This window comes from Microcaecilia unicolor, chromosome 4 (assembly GCF_901765095.1).
Source record: "Microcaecilia unicolor chromosome 4, aMicUni1.1, whole genome shotgun sequence".
Lineage (NCBI taxonomy): Eukaryota > Metazoa > Chordata > Amphibia > Gymnophiona > Siphonopidae > Microcaecilia > Microcaecilia unicolor.
Genome location: NC_044034.1, coordinates 194,570,644 through 194,596,554, shown reverse-complemented (window position 1 = coordinate 194,596,554; position 25,911 = coordinate 194,570,644). Strand labels below are relative to the sequence as shown.

General features: G+C 45.5%; 2 protein-coding genes across 5 annotated transcripts in view; both read right to left on the bottom strand.

The window, feature by feature from the left end:
* GTF2H1 (general transcription factor IIH subunit 1) overlaps positions 1–25,911 on the bottom strand; it is a 1,055,813-nt gene that overhangs the window by 929,451 nt on the left and 100,451 nt on the right. The gene's annotated exons all lie outside the window — the stretch shown is intronic.
* SAAL1 (serum amyloid A like 1) overlaps positions 1–25,911 on the bottom strand; it is a 100,235-nt gene that overhangs the window by 7,101 nt on the left and 67,223 nt on the right. For 3 of the 4 annotated variants that reach the window (XM_030201096.1, XM_030201097.1, XM_030201099.1), the window contains exons 8-12: positions 22,872–23,058; positions 19,434–19,516; positions 19,141–19,329; positions 11,344–11,537; positions 207–299 (exon numbers count right to left, since the gene is read on the bottom strand). In XM_030201096.1, the coding sequence (XP_030056956.1) occupies positions 207–299; positions 11,344–11,537; positions 19,141–19,329; positions 19,434–19,516; positions 22,872–23,058 (746 nt within the window). The remainder of the gene's footprint in view (positions 1–206; positions 300–11,343; positions 11,538–19,140; positions 19,330–19,433; positions 19,517–22,871; positions 23,059–25,911) is intronic. The other variant, XM_030201098.1, reaches the window with a different exon arrangement.

Below are 25,911 nucleotides of genomic sequence, written 5' to 3'. Positions count from 1 at the left end.
CCTCAGTCGTTTCTCATTAGTAATTCTCTTTGTACCAGGAGTGAAAAGCTGCTTCATAGCTTATACGTGTTCTTGCTAGAAATATTGACGAAATAAAGTATACAGTACAGATTCACACAGAAACACTGTGGCCCTGCAGAAACAAGAACCTCCAAAACAGGCCACAAGTAACCCTCTGCCCACTTTAGCTGCCTTCAAATACTCACAGCGGTGGAATACAAAGGAAGGAGGTTTTGAAAGGCACATAAACACTTTTGCTCATTCAAATGGCCATGCTTAAGTCCCCGCAATGTGGTCTCCTTAAAAGACAAAAACAGATAGACATATGAAATCATTTTTAAAAGTCCATTTGTTAACAGCATCTTGTTCTCCTTGAAATCATAACAGATGTGTACTTCTGGATTAAAAAAAAAGGAATTATCACTTCCAAAAGGGCATAAAGTGCAGATATAATTACAAGCAAACGGTAACTAGCTTGAAACAGTCCTGCTGCTACTCATTCATTTTCTACATGACCAATTGTGTCTTGAACTTAAGTATGTCTTTCTTGTACTCAAGATGATGTCTTACTATTTATTCTGTTCAGCATAAACAGTATTTATCCTTTATTTTGCTGCTTTTTAACTTTTCATGGATCTCTGAATGGCTCTGTCTTAATGGTCTGGCAACTAATTATTGAAAAAACGAGGCAAGAATCATCATAGGGCCATCATCAGTTATAAAAACCAAGTATCTCTGCTTTCATAAGCTCAATATCTAGGTATTATGTTAGATTCTAAATTTGTCTACATGGCCACAAGTTTTAAAAGCGATGCATTTTTAAGCTAAAAATGGTGCAAGGGTTAAAATGGTATCTTTGTTTTGAAGATTTCTGAATAGCAGTACAACTTTATAGGCAGTCCAAAATTTGGCAAAGCATACAAGTCCTCTGTCTGCTCCTTTGTACATTGGGAGAGCAGTTTCCAGCACTCAGAACAGGGAGAAAGCAGCCTTTGTAAACCAGAAACCGGTGGGTGACCAGGGTTGCCAGGTGGAAAATATTTTTCCAGCCCAAAGGAGCCCAAAATCCAGCCCAAAACCCGCCCAAACTCAAACCCCGCCCCTGACACCCCCGCCCCCGCCGTCATCGGCCCCGCCTCCCACGTCATCGGTCCCGCCTCCCACGTCATCGGCCCCGCCTCCCACGTCACTAACCCCGCCCAAAAACGTCGCTAACCCCGCCCACCGCGGCCGAAAAAGCAGCCCAAAAAACCGCCCGAAGCCCAAAAAGCAGCCCAAAAAACTGCAACCCGCCGCGGGCAAAAATTTCCCGCGGCGGGTCGCGGAAAACCGCCCAATTGGGCGGTAAAACCGCCCACCTGGCAACACTGTGGGTGACATCACTAACTGTATTATTATTTGAATGTGTGCTGCTTCCTAAGTTCTTCACCTGCTCCAAGTCCTCTGTCTGTACATTGGGAGAGCAGTTTCCAGCACTCAAGACAGAAGAAAGCGGCCTATCTAAACCAGACACTGGGACCCACTTGGATCTGCTGGACCACTCCCCTCAACTTATATCAAACTGGGAGCTCCAAGTAACACCACCACCGCAATCCACCACTCTCATAGAAGGGAACTGCTGGATCAGGTCCACAGGCCTACCAGACATGGCCTCCAGCTCATACTGAGCGAAGTACCCCAGGGAGCACAGTGGGACTCTACATGAGAAGAACGTGCGACCCCCGAGACCATTATCAAAAGAGCTCAAAACACCCTCACACCACTTTTCCACACTTTCCCTTTACTGGATTGAGGAAAAACAGTGGGACTCCGAGCTCAGAGTGAACAGCAGTAGAAGCCGTTAACGAGGACCACAGAACAAACAACCGACCCATCCAGGCCGCCGACAAGGAAAAACAGCTCTCTGTACCCCAGCATCAACGCAGACCAACAATCAAGCATCTGCAGGGAGTGGAGGAGTGGCCTAGTGGTTATAGCACCGGTCTTGAAATCCAAAGGTGGCCGGTTCAAATCCCACTGCTGCTCCTTGTGATCTTGGGCAAGTCACTTAACGCTCCATTGCCTCAGGTACAAACTTAAGATTGTAAGCCCTCCTGGGACAGAGAAATATCCAGTGTACCTGAATGTAACTCACCTTGAGCTACTACTGAAAAAGATGTGAGCAAAATCCAAATAAAATAAAAAAAAAAAAAAAAAAAAATACGAAGAGGTAGGAGCTAACTGGAAATAATATAGCAACCACTGAATGTATATGACAACCAGAAGTCATCACCCCAAATTCGGCACTACCAACAACACAGAAGGCAGCAGGCAAACAAGGTAGACAAAACACTGCAGCCAGAGAAACAGATCAAATCTTTAACCTAAATAATGCTACAAGCAAAAAGAAAAGCAAAAAGTGCTGCAAACAAGGCAGGCAAGACACTGCAGTGAGAGAAACATATCTAATCTTTAAACTTAAACAGTACTGCAAACAAAAAAGGAGCCGGAGATTATCCTACCTCTCCCTAACCTCTGTCACAGACTGTAACCTGCCATAAATCAGAATTCATTAAAATATATATATATAAATGAATACAAAACTAATCCTAGGATTACACATCCTGGCCCTAGTACATACAATAGATGCCCTATCCCAAAAAGAACAGAATATCATCCCCATAATACACTCCCAACATAGGACGAACAGATTAAACTACTGTCATCAGATCGAAACCTGTTACGTTCCTCACCTGGCTCCAGGCCTGCGTGGCCGATTTGCCGGCGAATCACGGTTCAGCGGAGATGGCCATCTTGGGATGTGGTATCTCCAGGATAGGGCAGCCATCTTGGGATGGGCATCTCAGGTTGTGGCAGCCATCTTGGAGTGGGCAGCTGCAGGAAGGAAGCCCATATTTGGGCATTGGGCTTCTCTGCTGATGGGGGCAGCCATCTTGGATCAGCTGCACATGTTTAAGCCTAATTCCTACCCTATTTAAAGCCCTGCCTCCAGTCCTTCGTTGCTTCGGCTTCTGCTGCATAGAGGTCGTGGTCCACATCCGTGTTCCATGGTCGGCTATCTTGATTCCAGAGTTTCCTGTGTGTTCCAGACCTTGGCTTGTTTCTTGACCACGTGTTGTGCTGCTGCCTGCATTTGACCTTGGACTGTGTTTTGACTATTCTCAGCTACACCATTTACCTGGCTCTTGGACTGTGTCTGTTGCCCGCCTGTCAGGTCAGTGGTAGTGCAACCCCGCCGGTTCCAGAAGTCCTGGTGGCCGCCTGCCCCTGAGGGCTCAACTCTCGGGGAATGGCGGTCACTCCCCAGGTGAAGCTAGGGGTTGTCTGGCTGCCTGACCAAGTGCGGTGTCACTCCATCCTCGCCGTGCTCAGTCGGGGCACAAGGGCTCACATTTACCAGGTCATAACAAAACCAGACCTTACCATGGAAAATCATCATCACACAAACAAAAACAAGAGAAAAGAACCCATACACACCCAACACTTCGATCACACGTTGACTAATAAATATTCTATTAATACCCGCCTTAGACAAAATCTTTAAATGGATCCAAATAAGATATATAAACGCTAGATCAGTAATAAAGAAAACGGAAACCTTAACAGACTGGATTACTCAGGACAACCTAAACCTAATATTCATCAGTGAAACTTTGTATTCATAACTGTTTTAATTGCCCCCTCTTGGACCTCTTTCTGACTCCAGATCACACGGGGGACTAAAGATACCTATTTCACATAACAGGTTCTGTGTGGTTTCTCCAACCTCCATTGTCACCCAATCACAAGGAGGTCTGCTCTGGGTTTGCATTAGGGGCGGTAATAGAATTCTAATTCCCATAACTACTGCTTTCTGTCTTCCTAGATCTAGGTATACTCTGGGCCATTTATGTTCCCAGATAATGCCTATTAAAATTCTGTCTAAGTTTCTCCAGAGAGTGAGTGTATGTGATTTGCCTTGTAAGCTAAATGTAAGGTAAAGAGAAGATAGAATAAAGACAGAGATAGGTTTAAATAGATAGATACATTTTATTTCTTACCCAAAGACAAGTCTTCAAGTTGGTACAAATACAGACAGTTCTGTGACTAATCTGTTTATCTAACAGATATTTAACATCATGGGATGTGTGAAGAATCACCGGAAGGTGAGGAATGTAGCTGTATAATTTTGTAACAGCTGTACTGGCGGCAACAAGGCCTTTCTCACAAGTAGCAAAGGCTCTTTCAACAGGTGAAAAAGTACCCGAAAGGTAACCACAGGCAAGATCATCATGTTCTTGAGTGATCAGGCAAGACCAGGTATTCTCGGTATGCACAACCCAAAGGTGCACATCCTGAGAAACATCAATAGTCGCTAATGGTGTGGAGAGCATAACATCCTTCACAAGGGCCATTAGATCAGCTGTTTCTTGGGGTGTAAAGAGGACGGGGTCATGTTTTGCTTTTTGTTTGCCTTGTAGTTTTATATAAAAGGGCTGAGTCCGGGCTGAATAATTTGGTATCCACAGGCGACAAAAATTTAACATGCCAAGGACACCTCTGAGATCAGAAATGGTGGTGGGCATACGCAAGGAGGAGACATGTTGGAGAGTATCTGGACCTAGGCCTTTTATATAAAACTACAAGGCAAACAAAAAGCAAAACATGACCCCGTCCTCTTTACACCCCAAGAAACAGCTGATCTAATGGCCCTTGTGAAGGATGTTATGCTCTCCACACCATTAGCGACTATTGATGTTTCTCAGGATGTGCAGTATGTCCCAGGGGAAAATAGAGAGAAAAACGAAATATTCCAAAGCAAAACAAAACAAATGTAAGCTCTTTTTATGACTGTGCCTTTCCCAAAGAGCTTACATTTGTTTTGTTTTGCTTTGGAATATTTCGTTTTTCTCTCTATTTTTCTATCACTTCTATAGTAATTTTCAGGGGCTTTCCCCTGGGACATACTATACTTTTATTTTCCTATATACCAGTGTCATGCAGTTAACTTTGATATTGATGTCTGGGACTCACATCCATCGAGGGATGAGGGTATCTCAAATTAGTTTGAGCAGACTTCCATTCCATTTTCGGAGTGGCCTGCAGTTTCGGTATTATTGCCCATATAGGGGTTACCTGTATAGATGTTCAGTGTTATCGTTGCCAACAATTTGGTCATTATGCTGCTCAGTGTCCTCAACCGCCATCCCATAGAGCTATAAGACAGCTCCGGCAAAATCCTCCAGAACGCCAGTCTTTCCCTCTATGGAACCCAGATCAACGCCACCCACAGTGACTAGGCGTAGTCCGAACTGCTGCAGGATTGGATGATCCAATGATCACCCTGCTTATCTGTGAGGTTCCTGTCCCCTTCTTGATTGACACAGGCGCTTCTCGCTCTGTGTTAGCCCACGTCCCACACAAACTACAGAAACTTCTTAAAGTTTCCCCAGACAATGTTACCACCACAGGATTTGATGGTGTTCCTACGGACACACCACTGCTTGAGCCCCTGCCAATTAAATATGCCGATCAACAACTATCTGCTCCCTTTTTGTATGCTCCGCTTTGCCCTGTTAATTTACTTGGAAGAGATCTATTGACATTGTTTCATTTTGAAATTCATTTTGATCCTTCCCCTACTGAAACCACTTCACTCTTGATGGCTGTCACCTCTATGGTTGAAAAACAAATAGAGGAAGCTTTGAATGCTTTACCAGGTTTTCTATGGGCCACACCAGAAAAACCCTATGGTGAAGTTGCAGGCCCTCCCCATCGTATTCAGCTGTTACCTGGTTGTACAGGTCCTAAAATTGCCCAGTACCCTTTGAAACCTGAAGTCATTGCTGGAGCTCAAGAACAAATTGATTCCCTATTACAGCAAGGTATCATTGAAAAATGTAATTCACCATACAATACTCCATTATTCCCAGTTCCAAAGAAGGAACCTGGCGCCTTCCGTATAGTACAGGACTTACGCGCGCTAAATGACCTCACTTACGCGGTATTCCCGAACGTGGAAAACCCAACCACACTCCTCAATAGTATCTCCTTGCAAACATATCATTCCACCATTGATTTATCCAACGCCTTCTTTTCCATCACCCTTGACCCCGTAAGCCGCCCGCTAACGGCTTTCCAATTCAATAACACCACATATCAGTGGACCCGTCTCCCTCAGGGATTTACTGACAGTCCTACAGTCTTTTCTCAGACTTTAGCAGGACACATACAGGAATTCAAACAGTACAGATATGATCTCCCACCCCAAACTTCCATTGTCCAATATGTGGATGACATGCTCATCACCTGTCCTAATTTTGATACATGCGTCCAGGTCACCTGTGACTTTCTTGGCTTTCTTGCTACGAAAGGTTACAAGGTTAACAGAAAAAAATTAAAAGTTGCTCAGACACATGTTACCTTCCTTGGCCATCACATTGGCCCCCGTCAGAAAGGCCTAGCTTTGGATCTACCACTGGAATAGTGGGAGCCAAAGCTATGAAGCCTAAAATAAATGAAGAAGTACCGACTAGGCCAAATAACAAGTACATGATTTAATATTTCAGAATCTGTAAAAAGCAGGTCTGAACAAAGAGTCCTGACACAAACTGGTACAACTGTCACTTTAAATCAGATGAACAAAATGGAGTCTATTAGTTTTGTATAGAAGGCTACAGAGGTTATACAGGGTTCTTAAGATGGCGTGAAAAGTATTGCGACACAGACAGATGTGGAACTGTTATCTCAAAGCTTCTCAAAACATGCTGATAAGACTGTGTGGGAAAGTATCATCTCAGAAATTGAGAGCTAGGTATCTCACCATTGACTTCTATGGAGAGTTTGTGTATAAAAGAGGGGACAATTTGCCATAGCTTTGGTATCCGCCCCAACGCTTATCTCAGATGGCGAAGCTCTGTCCGGTTGTACCCAGAATCTGTCTGCTGAATGTACCTGATTAAAGTCTGATGTACAAATAAAATCCTTATTCGAAATGATGATTTGTGGGCTTAACTTAATGATGAAAGGCTGTAAGTATAAATGCTTCTGCTGTATCAGGCTATCACTCGCTGCATTATATAACTTGTAACCTAAATCCAGTTTGTCATAAGGCTGGTATCTATTCCTTGCCAGTGCTGAGAGGCGGACTAATGCGGGTCTCTTAGATCTAACGTCTCTCTCAGTGGCAACTCCTCTTAGAACTTCACAACCCCCTGATTGCCCCAGTTCTAGGGCTATTTAGAGATGGAGTCAGATTAAGGTCATTTAAGCCTTCTTGGGGGGGCCTGGGACCCTCCAATTCTCAACATAACCAAGATGACCCCATAATCCTTGACATCTGCCCTCCAGTATACAAAATCTACCATTGGACCAGAATAGGTAAAAGAGGAGGAGGCATAGCCCTAATTTACAAAGACAAATTCATTTCAGAATCCATTGCGGAATCAATTAATGCACAACTTGAAATTGCCGCAATCAGGTTACAAAACAAATCCCTCCCAGCTCTCCTGACTTGCATCATATTATATCGCCCACCAGGAAATTGGAAAGATGCCCAACCAACTCTCATGGACTTTATATATGCCTCGCAAATCCTACGTAATAACAATAGGAGATATAAACCTTCACCTAGAGGACATAACCTAAAATGACACACTAGAATGTAAAGAGTTCTTACAAATGTGGGACTTCCACTGGCCACAAGTCAACCCCACACTGGATCTATTAACATACAAACTATCCAGTGACCGAACCTTTTCAGTAATGGAACAGCAATGGAAAAGCGTACCTTGGTCTGACCACTTTAAATTAACTGTGACCTTATGCTGGAAGAAGAAAGGTCTTCCCCAAATGCATCAACAGGCCTTATATAAAACAAGAGGTAAAATAGACCCCAAAACATTTTGGCAAGAAATATGCGAAAACAACTGGGCACCAAAAATCGATTCAACTGACTTCTTCACTGTTTGGGACGAACGATGCAACGAAATCCTCAACAAAACAGCGCCCATACGTACAAAATCAGAACAAAAACGCAATAAAATACTCTGGTTTAACGAAGAACTAAAAATTCTAAAAACACAAACTAGAAAAAAACCCAACAATCACTAAAGGCCTAGAAAGAAAGTCAAACAAAATACAAATATAAAATAAGAAAATCCAAAAGAAACTTCTACAGAGAACAAACAGGCACAGATTACAAAGACAGAAAGAAATTATACAAACTAATAAACAACTTAACACCAAAACGGTAACTACATCGAATGCAAACCTCCCACATGCAGACAATCTTGACAAATACTTTGAAGAAAAAATTACCAATCTATGCAAGAAACTGCATCAGGGAAATATTAATCCAGAAACCTTCATAAACGAACTAGATCCGAACCCAAGGGAATACCCAGCAGACCGTATTTGGAATAACTTCACTCACCTAAGCACCGAAATAATAGTTCACGCACTCAGAAAATTCTCCTCCGCCCACTGCCAACTATACACCTGCTCCAACTACATAATGAAAAAAAACCCTTATCAACCCGTCACAGACCACCTTAATTATCTATTCAAAGAAGGCCTATTCCCACAGGACAGAGGAAATATCCTACTAACTCCCATCCCAAAAGACACCAAAAAAAAGCAAGCAGAAGACACCTCAAATTATAGACTGATAGCGTCCATACCCCTAACAACCAAATTGACAGAAGGCATAGTTGCCAAACAACTAACAGAATATCTCACTGATTTCAACATACTGCACAAATCTCAATCTGGCTTCAGACCTCAGCACAGTATAGAAACAATACTAACCACACTCCTGACCAGATTCAAGCAGGAAATAGCAAGGAGTAAAAACATCCTCCTACTCCAATTTGACCTATCAAGCGCATTCGATATGGTCGACCACCACATACTACTGAGAATCCTCGACACGATAGGAATTACAGGAAAAGTACTCTCCTGGGTCAAGGGATTTCTGACATCCAGAACATACCAAGTCAAATCAAACTCCGATACATCTCCACCTTGGAAAGCGGAATGTGGAGTACCACAAGGATCACCGCTCTCACCTATATTATTCAACCTAACGATGACACCACTAGCTAAATCTCTATCCAAACAAGGCCTCAATCCATTTCTGTACGCAGATGACATCACCATCTATATTCCCTTCAAACAGAACCCCACAGAAATCACCAAGGAAATAATAAACAGCATGACCATCATGGAATCCTGGGCCTCGGCATTCAAGTTAAAACTCAGTAGAGATAAAACCCAATGTTTCTCGTCCCAATACAATAATGTTTCCCCCTCGGCAATTAATGCACAGGGTTCATCCCTCCCAATCTCAGACCACTTGAAAATTTTAGGCATAAAAATTGACTGTAACCCAAGGCTAGAAAGACAAGCTAAGAACACGACCAAGAAAATGTTTCAAACTATGTGGAAGCTCAAACGTATAAAACCTTACTTTCCCAGGGATTCATTCCACAACATGATCCAACCATGATGCTAACCCATGTAGACTACAAAGATCAAATCATAAGAAAACTACAGACAGCACAAAACATGGCTGCCAGACTCATCTTCGGAAAAACGCGCTTCGAAAGCACGAAACCCCTCCTAAGAAGCTTACATTGGCTTCCTATTAAGGCTCGCATAACATTCCACACAATAGTCCACAGAATCATCTACAGACTCGCACCAGATTACATGACGGAACTTATCGATCTACCAATAAGAAACGTGACGAGAACAGCAAGAACCTACCTAACCCTTCACTACCCCAATTGCAAAGGTATAAAATACAAATCTTCACATGCCACCAGCCTCTCATTTATAGGCACACAACTTTGGAACTCACTACCCAAAGACCTGAAACTCACAGAATTCAGAAAAAACCTGAAAGCACATCTTTTCAAGAGGTCTTTCCCCCCTGGATCTGCCTAATCCCACACCACCATACATCACGAAAAGTTCAGAAATGGAAAACAATAGTACCCTCTCTCACAATATGCTAATATATCAACCTAAGCGTTTATTGTACTTCTGTATTATGTACTAGACTTCTACAAATCTAAATTTTGTAACCGCCTTTTTAGCAATATGTAAGCTACATTGAACCTGTCATACGGTGGGAAAATGTGGGATACAAATGCAATAAATAAATAAATATAACATTTATAGATTACTGTATATACTCAACCATAAGCCATGATTTTTGGGCCCAAAAATTGGGATCTCAGCTTATAGTTGAGTTAGAAGAAATTTCTGAACTGCCCCCTCTCCCCAGGGTGACTGGCACTTCTCTCTCGCTCCCCCCCCCCCACGTTGAACACCAGGGAAGTGAAAGGAAGCAAGCTGGGTTGGTGTGGGGCCTTGACAAGACCTCTCAGCTCCCAAACCCTGAGAGAGCATTTGCTGGGAGGTCTTGGGCACGCGCAGATGCTCAAGGCCTCACAGCAACCCAGCTTGCTTTCACTTCTGTGTCAGTGGTGTATAACAGAGTTTTTGAAAATAATTTCTGACATGTTTTTTTTCTTCCACAATTCCACAGGGCTCAGCCCTTTCAGCCGCTTTATTCAATCTCTATCTCAATCCGATTTTTTGAATATTAGGTGGGCTTGGTGTTAGTTATACAATCTATGCTGAGGACTAGCAGTTTTTCTTGTTTCTGTACAGAATTCAGTGGCTGACTTCTTCAGAATCCTGTTTGCTTGCTTAGTAACTGGTATTATGACTTGTCATCTTTATATTGTCTGCCATTTATCTGGAGAATCAAATCATGTACATTAGTGTATCACACATTGAATGGGGATGCTCCTCTATACCATTTGTACAGTTTTATGAACTGATAGACCTCTACAATCCACAGATGCAAATTTCTTCAGATTCTGGCAATGTGTGGCCTCGATTCATGCTTTTTCTTTAGTAGCCCCTGCTTAACGGAATATGCTGTCAGTAGAATTAAGATTAGAATGTTAAGATACAGTAATATTCCACAAACATCTGAAGGCTTTGTTTTTTAAGCAAGCTTATGGTTGATAGTTTTATAATGCTTCTCTACATTGACAACCTCCTCAGAATGTTGTATTGTCATGTATTTTTTAGTCTGCGCTTTGTTTTAATTTTATAGAATATTGATGTATGCACTTCTTTTTACACAATCTAATGTATGCATTGGTCTGTGCTTCCTTTTAGTGGTATATATGTATTCACTTATTATAACCCACTCAGAACTGTGGATACTGTGTGATATAAATACTTATATATGTAAGCCACATTAAGCCTGCAAATAGGTGGGAAAATGTGGGATACAAATACAACAAACAAACAAATATATATATAAGAGGATTTGCTTCATACCTTGGTCATCTCAAGCAGTACATTGGAGAGGAACTCACAGCAGACATCCTGCAAGATTTTCAGATATAAATCTTCCTCAGAGACCATTGGCCTGTTGTTCTCTGTGTCCAAATGCTCGGAGTTTACTGCTGGTTTCTTCCGACAGTCCTCCAGCTTCTGTAGGACTTGTATCAGGCTGCCAATCAAGGGACTATCTGTAGCACAGCACAGAAGGTAAAATTATGTATAATCATACCTGATAATTTTCTTTCCATTAATCATAGCTGATCAATCCATAGACTGGTGGGTTGTGTCCATCTACCAGCAGGTGGAGATAGAGAGCAAACTTTTGCCTCCCTATATGTGGTCATGTGCTGCCGGAAACTCCCCAGTATGTCGATATCAAAGCTCCATCCGCAGGACTCAGCACTTAGAGAATTACACCCACGAAGGGACACTCTGCCCAGCTCACCACCGCCGAAACGGGGGAGGGGAATTAACCCAGCTCATCCCCACACAAGTGGGGGAGGGGAATCCGTCCAGCTCATCCCCGCGGAGCGGGGGAGGGACACCACACCCGCCGATGCGGGGGGATCTGGCTTATCCTGCAACCGCAACCGCGGGAGGAGCTGACTGACCCTAACACCGCCGAAGCGGGAGGGGTACAAAGCTGCCCTACAGCCGCACGAAGCGGGAGGGAGTGCCGGCAGAATTTTAAGTCTCAATCCAGCCCCGTAAAACGGAGGGGAGAGGAATGCAGCAGCTCACTGTAACACAAACTCGTCTTAACTCTTGAAAAATCCAAGTGAAAAAACTTGAACACGAAGTCTTTCTGAAGTAACTGAAGACTAAACTTGAACCTGAAATGCAACCAGAATAAAACAGTACAGATATCTGGGAGGGGCTATGGATTGATCAGCTATGATTAATGGAAAGAAAATTATCAGGTATGATTATACATAATTTTACCTTCCATATCATCAAGCTGATCAATCCATAGACTGGTGGGATGTACCGAAGCAGTACTCACCCAGGGCGGGACATTGAAATCCCTGACCTCAACACTGAAGCTCCAAACCGGGCCTCCGCCCGTGCAGCCACAGTCAAACGGTAATGCTTGGAGAATGTATGAGCCGAAGCCCAAGTTGCCGCCTTGCATATCTCTTCCAAGGAGACGGATCCGGCCTCTGCCATCGACGCCGCCTGAGCTCTCGTGGAGTGAGCCTTCAGCTGGATAGGCGGCACCTTCCCCGCGGCCACATAAGCCGCTGCAATGGCTTCCTTGACCCATCTTGCCACTGTAGGCTTAGCAGCCTGCAGACCTTTACGAGGACCTGGAAACAGGACAAACAGATGATCCGATTTCCGGAAATCATTGGTCACTTCCAAGTATCTGATGATGACTCGTCTCACATCCAGATATTTAAGAGCAGAGTACTCCTCTGGGTAGTCCTCCCTACGAAAGGAAGGGAGACAGAGCTGCTGATTCACATGGAAGCGAGAAACAATCTTGGGCAGAAAGGAAGGCACTGTGCGAATAGTCACTCCTGCCTCAGTGAACTGCAGAAAAGGCTCTCGACATGAGAGCGCCTGGAGCTCGGAAACTCTTCTGGCTGAAGTGATAGCCACCAAAAAGACTGCTTTCAACGTCAGGTCTTTCAGAGATGCCCTCGACAAGGGTTCAAAAGGCGGCTTCTGCAATGCTCTTAGCACCAGGTTGAGATTCCACGCAGGCACCACTGAGTGCAGAGGAGGGCGCAGGTGATTAACTCCCTTGAGAAAGCGCACCACATCTGGCTGTGAAGCCAGGGAAGCACCCTTCAGGCGGCCCCTGAAGCAAGCCAGAGCCGCTACCTGGACTTTAAGGGAACTGAGCGACAGGCCTTTCTCCAGACCTTCTTGCAGGAACGCCAACACTGAAGAAATTGGAGCAGTGAAGGGAGAAAGTGAGCCTGCTTCACACCACGCTGCAAAGATACGCCAAACCCTGGCGTAAGCAGTAGAAGTAGAGCGCTTCCTCGCTCTCAGCATAGTGGCGATGACCTTGTCTGAGAAGCCCTTCTTCCTCAGACGCTGCCGCTCAATAGCCAGGCCGTAAGACCAAAGGGGGAGGGATCCTCCATCACCACGGGACCCTGATGTAACAGGCCCTGCTCCACTGGCAGCCGCAGAGGATCGTCGACTGAGAGCCTGATCAAGTCCGCATACCAGGGACGCCTGGGCCAATCCGGACCCACCAGGATTACCCTGCCGGGATGCTTTGCCACCCGGTCTAGCACCCTGCCCAACATGGGCCAGGGCGGGAACACATAGAGAAGCTCTTGTGTCGGCCACTGTTGGAGAAGAGCATCTACTCCCAGGGATCGAGGGTCCCGTCCTCTGCTGAAAAAAGCGCGGCACTTGGCAATTGGCCGATGACGCCATCAGATCTAGGCTCGGCTGGCCCCAGCGCTTCGTGATGTCCAAGAACGCCTGAGCAGATAGCTGCCACTCTCCGGGCTCCAAGGTATGGCGACTGAGAAAGTCCGCCTTGACATTCATGACTCCGGCAATGTGGGCCGCTGAAAGCTGCTCCAGGTTCGCTTCCGCCCACTGGCAAAGATTCATAGCCTCCTTGGCTAGAGGGGCGCTCTTGGTACCTCCCTGGCGGTTGACATAGGCCACAGCCGTGGCATTGTCCGACAGGACCCGTACAGGCTTCAACACCAGTACCGGGATGAACTCCAAAGCGCCAACCGAATGGCTCTGAGTTCCAGGAGGTTGATAGACCACTTTGCCTCTGCAGGAGACCAGAGCCCCTGCGCTGTCCTTCCCAAGCAGTGGGCTCCCCAGCCCGACAACGAGGCGTCCGTCGTGACGACAATCCACTCTGGGGTCACCAGAGGCATTCCCGCAGACAACTTGTCTGTCTGCATCCACCAGCTCAGCGCCTTGCGCACTGCTGGGTCCAAGGGAAGGCGCACAGCATAATCCTCCGACATCGGAGTCCAGCGCTGCAGCAAAGAGTGTTGAAGTGGTCTCATATGAGCCCTGGCCCAGGGCACAACTTCCATCGTGGCCGTCATAGAGCCCAACAGCTGCACATAGTCCCAAGCCCGAAGGGGAGAGGCTACTAGGAACTGGTCCACCTGAGCCTGAAGTTTGACAATCCGATTGTCTGGCAGGAACACTCTGCCCACTTGGGTGTCGAATCGAACTCCCAGGTACTCCAGGGACTGAGTCGGGCGCAGCTGGCTCTTCTCCCAGTTGATGATCCATCCCAGGGAGCTCAAAAGAGCAACTACCCGGTCCACAGCTTTGCCGCACTCTGCATAAGAGGGGGCTCGGATCAACCAGTCGTCCAGATAAGGATGGACTTGTACCCCTTCCTTTCGTAGGAAGGCCGCGATGACCACCATTACTTTGGAAAAGGTCCGCGGAGCAGTAGCCAACCCGAAAGGGAGGGCTCTGAACTGGAAGTGTCGTCCCAGGACTGCAAAACGCAGAAAGCGTTGATGAGGAGGCCAGATGGGAATATGTAGGTACGCTTCCTTGATGTCCAAGGATGCCAGGAACTCTCCTGCCTTCACTGCCGCTATAACAGAGCGGAGAGTCTCCATGCGAAAGTGCCGCACTTTCAAGGCCCGATTGACCCCTTTGAGGTCGAGGATAGGCCGGACAGAACCTCCTTTCTTTGGTACCACAAAGTAAATGGAGTAACGTCCCTTGCCAAGCTGACTTTCTGGCACCGGAACGACCGCGCCCAGGCGGATCAGATTGTCCAAGGTCTGCTGCACTGCCACAGCTTTGACCGGAGACTTGCAGGGAGAGAGTACAAACCCGTCTTTTAAGGGTCGGCAGAACTCTAGTTTGTAGCCGTCTCTGATGACTTCCAGCACCCACGCGTCTGAAGTTATTGCGGTCCACTCGCCCAGAAACGAGGACAGCCGTCCTCCAATCTGCACTGGGGCGTGGACCAAGACCCCGTCATTGGGTACGAGACCCTGGGGGAGGACCGGAGGGAGCACCTCCGGGACGGCGGTCTCTGCGAAAGGAATGCTGCTTGGGGGAGAAATTCCTCTTAAAGGAAGAGGGGGCAGAAAAACCCGACCTGCCCGGGCGGTACCGACGGGCTTCCTGAAACTGTCCTCTGGAGGTACCGGGACGAGCACTAGCCCGAGCCCTGACCTCTGGTAACTTCTTGCCCTTAGACGTGCCGAGATCGGTCACGATTTTGTCCAGCTCGACCCCAAAGAGCAGCTTGCCTTTAAAAGGCAATCTAGCCAGGCGGGATTTAGAGGCGTGGTCAGCAGACCAATGTTTCAGCCAAAGCCACCGCCGCGCAGAGACTGTCTGAGCCATGCCTTTAGCTGAGGCTCTCAAGACATCATACAGCAAGTCTGCCAAATAGGCTAAGCCCGATTCCAGGGCCGGCCAATCAGCCCTCAAGGAATGATCCGAGGGGGAAGCCCGCTGTACCATAGTCAGGCACGCCCTGGCCACATAGGAGCCGCAAACTGAGGCCTGCAAATTTAAAGCAGCCGCCTCAAAGGACGACCTTAAGGCCGCCTCCAATCTTCTGTCTTGGGCGTCCTTTAGGGCTGTGCCACCTTCCACCGGCAACGCCGTTTTCTTAGTCACCGCAGTGATCAAAGAATCCACGGTAGGCCACAGATAGGCCTCACGTTCACTCACAGCCAAAGGATAGAGGCGGGACATAGCCCTAGCCACTTTAAGGCTCGCTTCTGGGACATCCCATTGAGCCGAGATTAAGGTGTGCATGGCATCATGCACGTGGAAGGTTCTAGGCGGGCGCTTCGTCCCCAGCATAATGGCAGAGCCAACAGGGGCTGAGGGAGAGACGTCCTCCGGAGAGGAAATCTTCAAAGTGTCCATGGCCTGTAACAACAGGTTGGGCAAATCTCTGGGCTAAAAAGCCGCGCTGCAGAGGGGTCATCCGCTCCATCCGAGCGGGGATCCGTCTCCTCCAAGGAATCCGCAAAGGACCGTTGGGAGACCTCAGACACGCTGCCCTCATCTACATCGGAGGAGACAAATTCCTCCAAGGCCTGGGAATCAACCCGAGGGCGTTTACCTCTGGGAACCTCAACCTCTTTACCAGACGAGGGAGCAGGGGCAGCGTTGTGCATGAGGAAGGCCTGATGCAGCAGCAAAACAAACTCGGGGGAGAAACCCCCCAAACTGTGCACTTCCGCAGCCTGGGCAACAGCCCTAGACGCACCCTCAACCGGCGCTCTCAATAGCGGGGGAGAGACATGCTGCGCATCCAAAATGGCGTCCGGCGCGAAACTCCGCGAAGGTGCCGCGCGGAAAGAACGGCTCTTAACTTTAGCCGCTTCTGTGCCGTCGCCCAAATTAAGGGCGTTCATGGCATTAATGTCTCCAACCTCAAGGGCGGCCCAAGAAGAAGCCGTCCGAGCCGCGTGGCCGGCCAAGATGGCGGAGGCGAGGAGCGGGGGATGGGCGTTTATGGCGGGAAAAACCGCCACGCCGGAGGAAGGACCGGGACATTCATCGGTCACGAAACCGTCACCCAACAAGGGCGAATCAGGCTTTAAGACCCCCGCATCCCCTCTAGAAGCGCTCAAGCGACCCGGGGAGCGACCCTTTGCGCCCTCGCCCTCCGACGCCATATGCCACGAGGAGAAGAATCGGGGAACCCCCTGCCCGCTATAAAAAGGTAAAAATTACCTGCTGTCCGCTCCGAGTTGTAACGACCTGGTGTCCCAGTGAGTAGCTGCAATAGACGCTTCAATAAACGTCGAGATAAACGCCTTTAAAGACGTTCAAAATTTTTTTTTTTTTTTTTTTTTTAACGGAGCCAGCGGGAGGGGGGAGAAAAGGAGGGACCTGGCACCACCAGGTTTGCACTTGCTCAAAAGAGCCCTCAACCCCAGGCACTCAACAAAACCTAAAAATTAGGCTTGGAGGCCTAGCCAGAGCTGCTGCTGTGTGTGACCACCACCTGCTGAGATAGAGAACATACTGGGGAGTTTCCGGCAGCACATGACCACATATAGGGAGGCAAAAGTTTGCTCTCTATCTCCACCTGCTGGTAGATGGACACAACCCACCAGTCTATGGATTGATCAGCTTGATGATATGGAAGCATAGCTTTAAAGTGCACAGATCAGCTTACAGCTCTCCTAGCTCAGGCACACTTTTAATAACAGCAGCAGCTTCAAAACATTGTTTCTTTTTTGTTTGTTTTGTTTTCATCTAACTGCTCTATAATTCTTATCTCTGAAATCTGAGAAAAATCAACAACCTATCAAAATCTGCAAGCCAAGTAGCTAGATAATGGTTTGCCTCCTTCAATAATATTAATAATTTTAATAACCAAAAGGCCTGTCCCCGTGGATACACCTGCATAAGAACAGAGCACTAGATAACTTTCCAGACACCAAAAACCTTTTCATTATAGGTTGGCCTATAATCTTCAGGATAGGCCAAAAGGGCTTCCCAAACCTGTCCTGGTGATCTCACAGTCAACTAGGTTTGCAGAATATCCACAATGAATATGTATAAGATAAACTTGCATGCAAATATATCTTAAGCATGCTCACTGCGAATATCCTAAACTCATTTAGCTGTAGGGTCACCAGGGCAGATCTGGGAAGCACTGACAGGAAAGCAGAACTTTACTGCCTTCTCTTAATGATGGCCAGCATTCTAGGAACAGTTCTCTGATAGACCCAAACAGATTAGCAGCTAGTCCCAAGGCTGAAGCAGCTGTATAGTGGTATTTTCACTCCTCACTGTGCTCTTATATTTCTAGTTGTGCTTTTCTTACATGGAGGTAAAACAAAAGGTCAGACTGGGATGGTTAGTGCTAAGAAATTGTACCGACACTTTCCCTACTGCTCAATGGCTGAGAAAAATAAAGAGCAATTCTAAGCCTATCCTGATACTGACCACAAAGAACATATGTGTTGCCATACTGGAACAGACCAAACGTCCATCAAGCCCAGCATCCTGTTTTCAACAGTGGCCAATCCACGTTACAAGTACCAGGCAAAATCCCAGAAATAAGCAATGGATTTTCCCCATCTAAATAATGGTTTATGGACTTTTCCTTTAGGAAGTTATCCAAACATAATTTTAAACCCTGCTAACTGCTTTTACCATATTCTCTGGCAACAAATTCCAGAGTTTAATTACACGCTGAGTGTAGTTCCAGCAGTTACAGCAATGGAGCCAGGAGAAACAAGTGAGTTCATGTGTGCCCTGAATAAGGAAGGTACAAATCAAGGTAAGGTTGGGCAGACTGGATGGACTGTGCAGGTCTTTTTCTGCCGTCATCTACTATGTTACTATGATCCAGGTCTCCACTGCTGCTCTCCTTCCTGTTTAGAAAGGAAGCACAGGAGGTAGGGAAAAATAGTCATAAAGACCAGGCACACATGCTCACGTGTCCACACACTGCTGTCCACCTATACGTTCTTTGTTATTACAACTGGAAAGAATAGAGAAGCAAGTGAAAACAGGGCTCCTTGATGGAATAGAAACCAGCACACATGAATAATTATTCTGTATTCAGTCTTGAGGGAACCGTGGACAGGAGAAACAGGGAGTATAGTGAGCAATAGTATGTGAAGAGAACAAGAGACAGACACAAAACCAACTAGCAACTCTTGCAGTGGGGAAGAAAGCAGAACATCTCCAAAACTGTAGAGTAAAAAATGAGTAGAATCACTTGCTCTGTTGAGGAGTGGGAATCATGAAAGAAATGCAATACATAAGAGATCCAAAGAATGCAGTGCTTCTTGTTAAAGAAAAGGTGCATTGAAAGGAAAGGAAAACTGAAATTATACTTGCTTTTCTCAATCCTTATGTAGTCCAGTTCTGCCTGTGAGGAAAACATGGCAGACATCACAGATAAAATCGAAGCCAACACTGTCTTCTGTTCCTGAATGATGATGGGTGGATCATCAGCCTGGCACAGCTCATTGCATATTAGGTCAGAGAGAAGATCCCATGTCTCCTCACCAGCCTCTGAAGAGTGCACTGGACGAAGAAAAGAAACTAAACAGGGACCTGTCATACTGACTATGTATGGTCTAAGGTGATTTACTGTCATGTAACATATATGAGTTCAACACAAGCCTTACCGATGGCCTGAATGCCTTTATCAACTGTGGTTAGAAGTTGCAGGATATGCATGTACACTTCAAGCCCTTCAGGGTTATCAGCACTGCACCCATAAAACAAAAAGACATAACTCACCTCATCATACTGTGTAAAGATTTGAACTGCAGCACCTCTCCTTTCTGCCCTGAAAAGCACCATTGGATGGTTTTCTGACGGTTGTTTTATGAATTTCAATGGATATATTTATGTGCCTACAAGCTAATTCTTGAACCACATTATCTTCTACACAGATCACATTGAAATTAATTAGGTAGATAACCTGCTTCAGCTTTGACACTTCTCTGTCAGCAATTCACAGTAATGTATGCAAAAATTTATTTATTTGGCATTAGCTCGAAGCAAGATGCATTCAGGTACAGTAGGTAGCAGATCTGAACCACTATACAGTATTGTCTTCTCCAACTAAACAGAGGTTGGCGTTCACCAGTTCACAAGCTGAAAAGTGAGCATTCAGCTGATTTTTGAAGAAAGGAAAAGGTTGTTTTTTAAAAAGATTTTTAAGCATTCTTGGGATCCATTTCCAAAATAAAGCACATTAATAAGACCAACAATTTTAAGATAGAGTTGGGGTTGATTCACTTAAATTTGTTATTCACCAAGGAAAAGAAATAAATCATATCTTCTTCTATTAATAAAATGCAGCCCTAAGGTTCTGCATTACAGATATAAATCCTACTTTAAAAATTCACAGCCTTATTTACTAAGGGTGTTAACTGCCAAAATTAAAGCAAGGCAACTCTGTGTTAACTGTTGTGCTTAACCTCATTATTTTTGGGAGGGCTTTTGTGAAGACAAAAAATAAAATAAAAACAGCTACTACAACAAAAAATGCACAGCACAGCTAGATGTGGTGCTAAGTGCTCTGCATTACCAGCTGCTTTAACAATTAATGCACGATAACTACCTCCATGTTTTAAATATAAGATGCTGTTCCTAGCCATTCCCCATGCCAAAATAGTATTTCCAGATCTGCTGTTTAACCTGAGAATCACCACATACTGTTGCAGGGCATGGTAATTGCCACTCAGGCCCAGATGCATCAACCATACGTAAAAAAATCTAAAACGTAAAAGTCCTTACCGAAGTTGAAAACACGAAGAATGCAGTAAAAAAAAACAAGTCCCACATGTTTGGTTCGGGGAGCAGCGGCGACCTCGGGGTGGGGGGGGTGGGGGGGGCAAGGCCGTCCATACAGGATGCTCCTGACGAGCGCCTTTGCCCCCTCCCGATCCTCAGCTTCTTTGACATTTTTGGCATGCGCAGAGCAGCCAGCATAACGCTTGGCTGCTCTGCGCATGTTTTACAGGCAGATTTAACGACAGGGATTACACTTTCTAATACCGAACCAAACATGTGGGACTTGTTTTTTTTACTGTATTCTTCGTGTTTTCAACTTCGGTAAGGACTTTTACGTTTTAGATTTTCTGGAAGTCAGCCACCAGCCAACCTGTTTAGATCCACAATTGATGGCAGCAAACTAAGGGGTCGATAATCAGCCAGCGGCATTCAGCATTTTGATGACCGCTGCCGGTGTTATTCTCAAATATTCAATGCTGGGCCCTGTACATGCTTTAGCACTGAATATCTGGTTTTGCTGAGACAGTTAACGCATAGCCCATTAAGTCCAATATAGAGCACTTATAGGAGAGACTTTTTTTTTTTATGTGGTAAACCTAGCTGGTTAAGTTCTGAATATTAGAACTTAACCAGCGAAGTACCGACTCTGCCCCCGGAATGCCCCTCAATTTTGAGTTCAGCTCGAACCGCTAATTTTCAGTAGCGATAACTGGTTAAGTGCCACTGAAAATGAGCAGATAGCCCCAAATAGGCAATTTAACCAGCCAGGAGCCATTTCTGGCCAGTTAAATTGTTTGAATGTCGACTCCTAAATGAATTGGGGGCCCTTTTACTAAGCTGTGTAGTGTCCAACACGCGTCAATTTGGAACTACCGTCCAGCTATCGCATGGCCCGGACGGTAATTTCACTTTGTCCACACGCCCACTACGCGCTCTGGAAAATTTCTGGCATGCAGCGCTAACAGGGCAGTAATCGGCATTGTATGTGTGCTGACAATTACCACCCGGTTAACATGCGAGATCTCACCACTAAGTGAATGGGTGGCAGTAAGGTCTCAGGACCAAAATGAACGCGTGCCAATTTTCGACGCACATCCATTTTCGGCCAAAAATTTAAAAAGGCCTTTTATGCAGGTGCGCTGAAAATTGAATCTGTGTGCATCCAATACACGAGTCTACACCAGCACAGGCCACTTTTCGGCGCACCTTACTATGCTTATTGTTTAAATCAGCTAATATTTTGAGTCACATGGCATTTTTTAACGGACCCTCTCTCTAAATCATGTCACACATTATTCATTTCATTATGCATTAGACCCTTCTCTCCTGACATCATCTCCATTTGGGGAAGAATGAAAAAAAAAATACCCATGTCATGGTGGTAGCTCAAATCAAAGACAAGAAACAAAACTGCTTGACCCCACTTCAGTCAGCACTCTGCTTCATTTATAAGTACTCTACCTGAATGCAACTTGCCTTGAGCTACCAAGGAAAAAGACATGAGCCAAATAAACAAGGGGAAAGGATAAGGATACAAAAAACATAGATGTTTATATTCCACCGCCAAAACCATCTTTCTGCATAGAAAGAAACAAGACTGGCATACAGCATTTAGGGAAATCTCATATGTTGAAATCTGCAGAAACGTTAGTAAAAAGTTCTAGAAACTAAGGGGTAGATTCAATAAAGAGCGCTAAAATTAAGGGCTGGAATGATGTATATTAAGCATGATGGCAGTTATGTGAAAAATTACCATTTCAGATTATTAGAGTAAGTCCGCAGTTTTGCGCCTAACTAGAGGTGTGAGCATTTACGCCATTCAAAAGCTGGTTAAGCGCTGACACCTGTCAGCAGTTAGATGTGTTAAACACAAGTATTTATAACATGCACACAGAACACCTAGGCATGCCCCTAATCTGTCCGTAGCTCTCCCACATCCTCACATCTCTAAGAAGTTGAGCACAATAGATTTAGCACGCTTAACTTCTAGAATAACGACTAAGGGCAGTTGGGCACACAACTGCTGATACCAATTAGCATCAATTAAAGCCAATAACTGAACTCCAATAACACCCAATTATTCAAGTTTTGAACAACTGACCTTATTCTATAAATTGCATGCGCAACTTCAGATTGACCATTTCCTTGTTGACCTGTAGATAACAGGCCTGCGTGTGAATGGTGGCATTGCTATGGCCTGTAAATTGGCTGCTTCTTTGTGCACAAACTTTTTACCGTCAGGATTTTACATTAACTTTCAAAGGGAAAGCTTTTCTAGAACAAGGCAAGTAACAGGCAGTGATAAAATGAAGCACGTGTACCGGACTTGTTTGGCTGCTTCTAAAATAGAAGGGACAAGCTCCAAAGCTGAAGTTTTCTCATTTTCACCACCACTACTGAGCTGTCCATCCGACTCCTGGCCACCACCTTCAATCCAAGCTAGTATGAGATCTTCATCCAGATCAAAGAGTTTGTCCACCACCTCTGCTACTTTCACCAGCAATTCAACTGCAAAGGGGAAAAAATACAGCATACAGCCAACTCCGTAATTGGTGTACTGCAAGAAGCGTCCACCTTCCTGTCAGGGGGAATGGTACAGAAATACTCAACGCATGTAGCAATACCTACTCTGGTATAAATTCATGTGACTGCACAGTCTTGACTCTCATACATCAAGTATTCTCACCTAATCAACAGTCTGTGGTGTGATCTTTCACATTCCTGTCAATGTGGTTGTTTCTGGGAGAGGAGTAGGGATGGGTGAATGTGTCTGTGTTTTAACAAACACTACTAGGACAAAGGCCCAAATAAATTCCAAGCAAGTGGCTCTTTCAAACACTACCTGTAGTTAAACTCTAGACAGTCTTCTATGTATAGCCATGCTAAACACCAGGAGCTAGAAAGAGAACAAGAAATAAGCAGCACTGACTATTATTTTATTATTATTATTAGCATTTGTATAGCGCTACCAGACGCACGCAGCGCTGAACACGACACAAAGAGACAGTCCCTGGTCAAAAGAGCTTACAATCTAAATAATACAGACAGACAAGACAGTTACGGGTGAGGGAAGTAATGGGTGAGAAGGAAGGAAGGGACAATTGAATAGTGGCTAGGAGCTAAAAGCAGCAGTGAAAAGGTGGGTTTTCAGCACAGATTTGAAAACAGGTAGAAATGGAGCTAGACGTATAGGTCCAGAAAGTCTAATCCAGGCATAAGGTGCCGCGAGAGAAAAGGAACGAAGCCTGGAGTTAGCAGTGGAGGAGAAGGGGGACGACAAGAGAGATTTGTCCAGTGAGCGGAGTTCACGGGGAGGAATATAGGAAGAGATGGTAGTGGAGAGGTAATGGGGGGCAACAGAATGGATGCATTTAAAGGTCAGTAAGAGAAGTTTGAACTGTATGCGGAAGCGGGCAGGGAGCTAGTGAAGTGACTTGAGGAGTGGGCTAGTGTGGGTATAATGGTTCTGGTGGAAAATAAGACGTGCCGCAGAATTTTTAATAGATTGGAGAGGAGAGAGATGGCTGAGTGGAAGACCAGTGAGAAGTAAATTGCAATAGTCCAAGCGAGAGTTGACAAGCGTGTGGATAAGGGTTCTGGTAGCGTATTCAGAGAGGAAGGGGCTAACTTTGCTAATGTTGTAGATAAAGAAACGACAGGTTTTGGTGATCTGTTGAATACGTGCAGAGAAGGAGACAGAGGAATCAAAGATGACTCCAAAGTTACGAGCCGAGGAGACAAGGAGGATGTGAGAGCCATTAACAGAGACAGAGAAAGGGGGAAGAGAGAAGGTGGGTTTAGGGGGAAAAAACGATTAGTTCAGTTTTGGTCATGTTTAGCTTTAGATGGCATTGAGACATCCAAGCGGCAATGTCGGACAGGCAGGTTGAGATTTTGTCCTGGATTGAGGTTGAGATCTCAGGGGTGGAGATGTAGATCTGAGAGTCATCAGCGTAAAGATGGTTCTGAAAGCCATGGGATGAAATCAGGGCACCAAGGGAAGAGGTATAGATGGAGAAAAGGAGGGGTCCAAGGACAGAACCTTGAAGCACACCAACAGAAACGGGATGGAAGTTGAAGAGGATCCACCAGAGTGAACACTGAAAGAACGAAGTGAGAGGTAAGAGGAGAACCAGGAAAGAACAGGGCCCTGGAATCCAAGCGAGGACAGCATATCTAGAAGTATAGTGTGGTCAACAGTGTTGAAAGCAGCAGATAGGTCAAGAAGGATAACGATAGAATTGAGTCCCCTGGATTTAGCCAGTAGCAGGTCATTAGAGACCTTGGTAAGTGCAGTTTCAGTAGAGTGAAGAGGGCGAAACCAGATTGGAGTGGGTCAAGAATAGGTTGTGAAGAAAGAAAGTCAAGACAACAGCGGTGAACGACACGTTCAAGTAATTGGAGAGGAAAGGGAGAAGGGGCGATAGTTGGAGGGACAGGTAGGGTCAAGTGAGGGGTTTTTTTTTTAGGAGTGGAGTGACAACAGCATGTTTGAAGGCCATAGGAACAGTTGCAGTGGAGAGAGAAAGATTAAGAATGTGACAGATGAGTGGGATGATAGTAGGAGAGATAGTGTTAAGTAGATAAGTGGGGATGGGGGTCAGAGAAACAGGTAGTATATTTAGAGGAGGAAAGAAGAAGGGCAGTTTCTCCAGCAGAAACTTCTGAGGAGGAGGAAAAGAAGGAGAAGGAGAGTAGGGAGTGAGGACTAAGGGAGAGAGAGGTGGGGAGGGTTTGGATGAAAATTCAAGGTTAATCTTACGGATTTTATCATGGAAGTGCCTCAGCTAGGGTCTGAGGAGAACGAGATGGGGGGAATTGGGGACGGAGGTACCTTGAGAAGAGCGTTCAGTGTGGCGAAGAGAAGTCGAGGGTTGGAGCCAAGGGAATTTGTCAATTGGTTCTAGCTATGTCAATAGCTAGAACCAATTCCAGGCACGGACTCCATTTGCTTAGATAAACTGGAGACAGACAATGTGCAATAGACTGTAGCTCTCATCATCTGTTTACTGATCACTTCTATAGTGCTACCACCGCCCTTATGAATGGCCTCCTTCAGATGCAGTGCCTACTCCAAAACTGTTGGTCTTACAGAGAATTTCAGAAATTCTAGAATCCACATTATGGGCTCTGACCTACATTTTGAATGGGTTCTAAGTCACAGGTCAGTATTTTGGGCACTGTATATTTTAAATTAGAAAAGGCTACTGTTTCTCAAGGACAGATGATCCAGCACTGCTCTTCAGGAATGTTTGTTTCAGGTTTCTAGTCTCCAATCCAACATCTGAAGACACTTCCTTTCAGGAAATTCATATAATATTCACTGAGCTGCTGAACCACTTTTCAGTGGATGCTGTACTG